We start from the raw sequence: 7,361 nt of genomic DNA, 5'->3' as shown, positions 1-7,361 counted from the left end.
GGGGGAGGGGCTGCGGGCCAATTGGGGTGGGAGAGGCCAATCAGGGGTGGGGCAGCTGCAGGGAGGGGCTGCGGGAATTGGCCGGCTGGCCCCATCCCCAGATTGGGCTGGTTTGCTGGCCGAAGTGGCGTCATAGTGACCAATCGTTCTGGTCGTTATAGCATCCAGTGGCTGGCTTTTTACATATACAGATAGTCAGTTTCAAATCACTTCTTTTCACTCCAACTTCACGTTCAAGGTTAAGTCAACACACTCACATAAAATGTTCCTTTTATCAAATTATCAGGCAGTCAAGCCACTCACCATGTGTTTGGCAAAGCTCCCACTGGGACCAGTGTTGCGTACCAGGTGCCCTTCAGAGGGGAAGTTAAAGCTGCCAGTGTTCAGGTTTTCTCGTGTGGAGTGATTACCAAAGAGAACAAATGGTTGTCTATTAGGGCTAGAGCGGCAAATTAAAAACATGTGATTAGAAAAGACTCCTGGCTTGGGCACCTTCCCAGTGAGAGAATTCTCGGGCTTTTCTAAGTGGCATTATGCAGTCTCAGCAAAGTGGTCAGTTATCATCCACCTAATGCTCCTTGCTGGTTGGGAAGGGATGCCAGATGTCACAGACTCCTCCTACTGACGCATTCAAATTAGTCATTTAGGGACATAACTAAACCCAAGCCAGGTTTTTATTTTCAGCTTGTTCTACTTCCTCTTTAAAAAAATATTTTTATTGATTTCAGAGAGGAAAGGAGAGTGAGAGAGAGATAGAAACATCAATGATGAGAGAGAATCATTGATTGGCTGCCTCCTGTCCGCTCCCTACTGGGGATCAAGCCTGTAACCCGGGCATGTGCCCTGACTGGGAATCGAACAGTGACTTTCTCGTTCATAGGTCTTTGCTCAACCACTGAGCCACACTGGTGGGGCTTGTTCTACTTCTTGATGACAAAGTTCAATAAATTTGCAGTGATGGAGCAAAATCCCAGTTTTATAAAATAGCATTTTAATAGAAATATAAATTTTAGAGAATGATAGCAGTTGTGATACTCAGACTGCAGACTGACTACAATAGAGCCCTTAGCAATTCCTGAGTAACTTTCAGGAGGGAAGGAGGAGAGTAGGGTTGCAAGTTTTCTTACCATCACACCTATCTGCCCCTGTACCCAGTGCCTTCTTCCCTCCTCTCTTGGCTAGATTGGTATTTTTTGTGTGTGCGTTTTTGTTTTGTTTTGTTTTCAATTTCTACTCACTTCTCAACCCACTTCAGTTGGCACCCCTTAGTCAATTAATTCAAATTGCTCTTGCAAAAGTCACCAAATGCCTTTCATGCAGCATACTGCAAACCTAATGGACAGTTGTTAGTCTGCCCTTCCTTGGTCTCTTAGAAGCACCTGACATCCCCCCTCACCCCCCTACAAAAGCTGTTGCTTCTCAATCTCCTTCATCAGTCCTCCTCCTCCTCTACCTGGCCTCTGCATATTCCTAAGAGTTTTACCTTCAGCTGTTTGCTCCCTCTTCTCCTCTCTCATGATCCACCCCCACCTTCCAGTTCTTGTGTGGAGTGATTACCAAAGAGAACAAATGGCTGTCTATTAGGGCTAGAGTGGCAGTAAGTAAATAGCACCATCATCTATCCAGAGGCTGAGCCAGACCTGAGAGGCCTCCTTGACTTCTCCTGCTCCCTCACCTCTAAACCCAATCAACAACACAAATTCACCATTTCCATTTCCCTCCACCTACATGGCCACAAGCCTAGACCATGCTGCCATTGTTTCTTCCCTGGACAACTGCAATGCTTCCACGTAGTTTCCCTGCTTCCACTCTCGCCCTCCTATAGCCTATTCTCTACATTGCAGTGAGAATGATCTTTAAAACATGCAAAGCCTTTATGTTATTTTCAGAAGAAAGGGTGAAACCTTTCACATGACCAACAAAAACTTGCATGGCCTATCCTGGCCAACTTCTTTAGGTCTATGTAAAGGCACTCTGCCCCAACTCCCATACTCCAGCCAAACTCATCTTCTCTTATGTTCCTTATGTTCCCATCTCAGGACCACTGCTTTTCTCTCTTCTCTCAATTGTCTTTACTCATCATTCAGATCTTCTCCCAAAGGTCACACTCTCCAGTTATGGTCATCATAGTACCATGCTCTTTTTCCTTTCATAGCACCAAGCAGAGTTTGTAATTATATATTTCTTTTTTAAAATATATTTTTTTCTTGATTTCAGAGAAGAAGAGAGAGGGAGAGAGATAGAAACATCAGTGATGAGAGAGAATCACCGATTGGCTGCCTCTTGCACACCCTCTACTGGGGATTGAGCCCACAACCTGGGCATGTGCCCTTGACCAGAATCAAACCCTTCAGTCCGCAGGCCACCGCTCTATCCACTGAGTCAAACCAGCTAGGGCTGTAATTATATATTTCTTTGTGAGGTTGCTTGTCTAATGTCTTCTTTCTCCACCACACTATACATTCCATGAGGACAGAGACCATGTCTGTTTTATTTTTTAACCATGTATCTCTTATTATTCATATGTTCTCAATAAATATTGAATGACGAAAGGTTATTTTTAAAACATAGTTCTTCTATGGGCCAAATGTTTGTGTCCCCATAAATTCATATGTTAAAATTCTCACCCCCAAAGTGATGGTATTAGGAAGCAGGACGTAGGGGAGGTAATTAGCTCCTAAGAATGGATCCCTCATTAAAGGGATTATAGAAGAGGCTCTTATAAAAGAGGTTCCAGAGAGATTCCTAGCCTTTTCTACCATGTGAGGTTACAGATCAACAACAGCCATCTATGAGAAAGTGGGTCCTCACCAGACACTGAATCTGCCAGCACCATGATCAAAGACGTCCCAGCCTCCAGAACTGTGAGAAATACATGTGTTTTTGTTTGTGTATAAGCCACCCAGTTTATGGTATTTTTGTCATAATAGCTAAAACAGATTGAGAGTTTCCTCTATCATCTAAGCTTTCCTTAAATTGCTCTTAGTGTATATCATGTGGAAAATTCTTTGCATTTCTTTTCATTACTCTTAAAAATACTTCCTTAAGCTTCAGGCCAACAGGACTCTTAAAAGTAAACATGACTGATTTTTCTTCTGAAGCTTAATTCAAGCTAGGTGACACTTTGGGCAGAAAAAGATGACTGAATCCCAGCCAGGGTAATTTGTCTCACTATCAGACTGGATTGGAATTGGGGAAGAAAAGAGAGGAAAGATCTATTCTCATTTATCCATCAGAGGAACTATCCCCTCCTGATTATCATGACAAGAGTGGTGCTGAAGGAAACACATCAAAGAAAACAAATGCATATGTACCCTCACAGCTCCCATGTTTTCCTGGAGCAGGACCTTTATGACTGGATGATGTCACTTATTCCCTACAAGCCACTGCCCAGCCCTTGCACATTCTGCTTCCTCTAGCTTTCCTGGGCTGGGATGGAATAAAAAATTCCTTTCTTTAGGTTTCAGCAAGCTACAATGTTCTAAAAGCTAGTTCACAATAAAACTATATTTTTTAAAATACTGTCAGGCTGATGTGGCTCAGTGGTTGAGCGTTGACCCAAGAACCAGGAAGTCAGGGTTCAATTCCCAGTCAGGGCATATGCCTGGGTTGCAGGCTCGATCCCCAGTAGAGGGCATGCAGGAGACAGCCAATTGATGTTATTGATATTTCTCTCTCTCTGTCTCTCCCTTCCTCTCTGAAATCATTTAAAAAAATACAAAAATACAAAAGCAGTGAAACAATTTTACAGAATATGGATTTTTTACCCTGTGATGACTAAAGTCAACTCATATTTTCATAATTCTAGCTTCTAGACTCAGATGCTCCTCCACCTCCACCCTTCTTTGTCAACCCCATTTTTTCTATTACCATTCACCTTTCTTTCCCAAGAACCTTACCTGTTTTCAGTGATATGGCTAGAGATCATTCCATGACTGAAATAACTTCTGAATGGCTAAAAAAGAAGCAAACATTGTACATGTTAAGATCATAATCTTATAAAAGAATCACAAAACCTCTCATGTATATTTGTATGAACTAGTATGTATAAATATACACTGAGTGGCCAGATTATTATGACCACCCCATCAGTACTTCGTTGGGCCATCTTTTGCCTTCAATACTGCGGCAATTCTTCTTGGCATTGATTCCATGAGATGTTGAAAGGAGATGCGAGGAATCTGACACCATGCCTGATGAATAGCACTGTCCAGTTCTGTGAGATTTGATGGTTGTGGAACCAGCTGCCTGATGGCTCTTTTAACTTCGTCCCACAAATGCTCAATTGGATTGAGATCTGGTGATTGTGGGGGCCACCTAAGCAAGGTAAAGTCTCCCTCATGTTCCTGAAACCACTCCTGCACAATACGAGCACCGTGGCATGGCGCATTGTCTTGTTGGAAGAAGCCATCTCCATTGGGATACGCCATCAACATGATAGGATGAACTTGATCAGCAATGATACTTAGGTATGTTGTGCTATTCAGACGTTTATAATGATCTGGCCCTCTAGCAACCTCAGAGGGAAATTATAGCTAATTTGCCTACAGACATGAGGTGGTCATAATAATCTGGTCACTCAGTGTATATACACATAGTTTGTGTGTGGGGGTATGTGGAGAGAGATGTATGTTTGTAGATTATCATAAGAACATGGAAGGACATATGTGGTGGATAGTAAAATGAATTTTGGGGACAGGTAGCAAAAAAAAAAAGCAAAGGAAAAATGACAAGAGGCTGCAAAAGAAAAGGAAAGAAAAAGAAAGGTAAAGAAAAGAAATTCTTGTCAAATTTTATAGTTTTTAAATGACTGAAAGGAAACTGGAACAACTACCATCTATGGTCCAAGTTACTAACCACGTGGGAATCTTTTCTTTTATAAAAAACTAGAGGCCCAGTGCACAAAAATTTGTGCACTCGGGGGGCGGGGGGAGGGGGGTCCCCCAGCCCGGCCTGTGCCCTCTCGCAGTCTGGGACCCCTCGGGAGATAACAACCTGCTGGCTTAGGACTGCTCCCGGGTGGCAGAGGGCAGGCCCAATCCCTAAGTGCAGCCCCTGGTCAGGCTCAGAGCAGGGCCGATTGGGGAGTTGGTGCGCCGCCCCGTCATGCACAGAGCAGGGCGGATCGGGAGGTTGCAATGCCACCCTCAGTCACGCTCAGGGTAGGGCCGATTGGGGAGTTGGGGCACCGCCCCCTGTCACACACAGAGCAGGGCGGATCAGGGGGTTGGGGCGCTGCACCCTGTCACACTCAGGGCAGGGCCAATGGGGAGGTTATGGCTCTACCCTGTCACACACAGAGCAAGGCCCGTGGAGGGGGGTTGGGGCGCCACCCTCTATCACCCACAGAGCAGGGCCGATCAGGGGGTTGAGGAGCTCCCCGCTGTCACTCACAGAGTAGGGCCGATAGGGGAGTTGGGGCACCGCCCCCTGTCACACACAGAGCAGGGCGGATCAGGGGGTTGGGGCGCTGCACCCTGTCACACTCAGGGCAGGGCCAATGGGGAGGTTATGGCTCTACCCTGTCACACACAGAGCAAGGCCCGTGGAGGGGGGTTGGGGCGCCACCCTCTATCACCCACAGAGCAGGGCCGATCAGGGGGTTGAGGAGCTCCCCGCTGTCACTCACAGAGTAGGGCCGATAGGGGAGTTGGGGCACCGCCCCCTGTCACACACAGAGCAGGGCGGATCAGGGGGTTGGGGCGCTGCACCCTGTCACACTCAGGGCAGGGCCAATGGGGAGGTTATGGCTCTACCCTGTCACACACAGAGCAAGGCCCGTGGAGGGGGGTTGGGGCGCCACCCTCTATCACCCACAGAGCAGGGCCGATCAGGGGGTTGAGGAGCTCCCCGCTGTCACTCACAGAGTAGGGCCGATAGGGGAGTTGGGGCACCGCCCCCTGTCACACACAGAGCAGGGCGGATCAGGGGGTTGGGGCGCTGCACCCTGTCACACTCAGGGCAGGGCCAATGGGGAGGTTATGGCTCTACCCTGTCACACACAGAGCAAGGCCCGTGGAGGGGGGTTGGGGCGCCACCCTCTATCACCCACAGAGCAGGGCCGATCAGGGGGTTGGGGCGCTGCCCCCTGTCACTCACAGAGCAGGGCCAATCAGGGGTTTGGGGCGCTGCCCCCTGTCACTCACAGAGCAGGGCCCATCAGGGGATTTGGGGCGCTGCCCCCTGTCATGCTGATCCCGGTGCCGGGAGCCTCGCTGCTCCGCTGATCCCGGTGCTGGGAGGCCTATTACCCTTTTACTATATAGGATAGAGGCCTGGTGCATGGGTAGGGGCTGGCTGGTTTGCCCTGAAGGGTGTCCTGGATCAGGGTGGGGGTCCCCACTGGGGTGCCTGGCCAGTCTGGGTGAGGGGCTGAGGGCTGTTTTCCGGCTGGCGAGTGACTAAAGCTTCCAACCGCTCCTTGTTTTCTTCTCTTTTTTTTTTTTTTTTCTGGGCCAGCTTTAGCTCTGAGGCCTTGCTGCTGAAAACATAGATACAATGTTGCGGTCCGAGCCCGGCTGAATGGAAGCCCTTTTCTGGGGTTTTGTTTAGCTTCTTATTTGCAACATAGTATATAGTTGCTTAGACTTGCAACTGAGAGGCTGGCAAGTGAGGCGGGGAACGTTGGAGTCTGCAGCAAGCAAGCCTCGTGCTCGCTTCAGTGCCTGGCTGCCGGCCGCCATCTTGGCTGACGGTTAATTTGCATATACTCACTGATTAGCCAATGAAAAGGGTAGCGGTCGTACGCCAATTACCATGTTTCTCTTTTATTAGTGTAGATGTTTCCCTATATTGTCAATAAAAGAATATATGTTAATTCAAATGAACTGAAAATCAGCAATGAGGAAGAATCCAAGGAACCTAAGAAGTACACTGACAGATGCTGTGCATAGTGCTAGGTTTAACATTAATCAAAAATTGATATGTGGGTTCAAAAATTTAATCTCCTTAACTAACACCTATTGCCCTCCCCTCCCCGATTATATAACTAATATATGTTTATTTTAGAATACAATAAAAACCACATACAATCTCTAAGAACTGTTAACATTCTGGTACATTTTCTTCAAATCTTTTTTCTATGGTACATCCATATAATATATGATTGTACCAAAGTTTACTAAATAGTCTTTTATTCCTAGAAATTTACATGGCTACTAACTCATCTACACTAATAAAAGAGAAACATGCAAATTAACCATCACTCTGCTATATTCACCAGCCAATCAGGAGCGAGTATGAAAATTAACACAACTAAGATGGCGGCGGCCATGGAGCTGAAGCAAGCAGGAGGCTTGGGTTGCCCCTGGCGATGGAGGAAGCCAAGCTTCCCACCTGCCCTGGCCGGCCCTGGGCTCTGC

The 7,361-nt window shown here is 47.0% G+C and overlaps 1 protein-coding gene across 2 annotated transcripts in view; it reads right to left on the bottom strand.

Moving 5' to 3' along the window:
* The window catches only part of LOC102251932 (chromosome unknown open reading frame, human C20orf194), a 129,830-nt gene that overhangs the window by 71,469 nt on the left and 51,000 nt on the right, over positions 1 to 7,361 (bottom strand). For both annotated transcript variants that reach the window (XM_005874696.2, XM_005874694.2), the window contains exons 9-10: positions 3,900 to 3,955; positions 304 to 439 (exon numbers count right to left, since the gene is read on the bottom strand). In XM_005874696.2, coding sequence (XP_005874758.1) covers positions 304 to 439; positions 3,900 to 3,955 — 192 coding nt within the window. The remainder of the gene's footprint in view (positions 1 to 303; positions 440 to 3,899; positions 3,956 to 7,361) is intronic.

Source organism: Myotis brandtii, unplaced genomic scaffold (assembly GCF_000412655.1).
Source record: "Myotis brandtii unplaced genomic scaffold, ASM41265v1 scaffold45, whole genome shotgun sequence".
Classification (NCBI taxonomy): Eukaryota; Metazoa; Chordata; class Mammalia; order Chiroptera; family Vespertilionidae; genus Myotis; species Myotis brandtii.
Note: the sequence above shows the minus strand (reverse complement) of the source record. Positions and strands in the feature narration are given on the sequence as shown.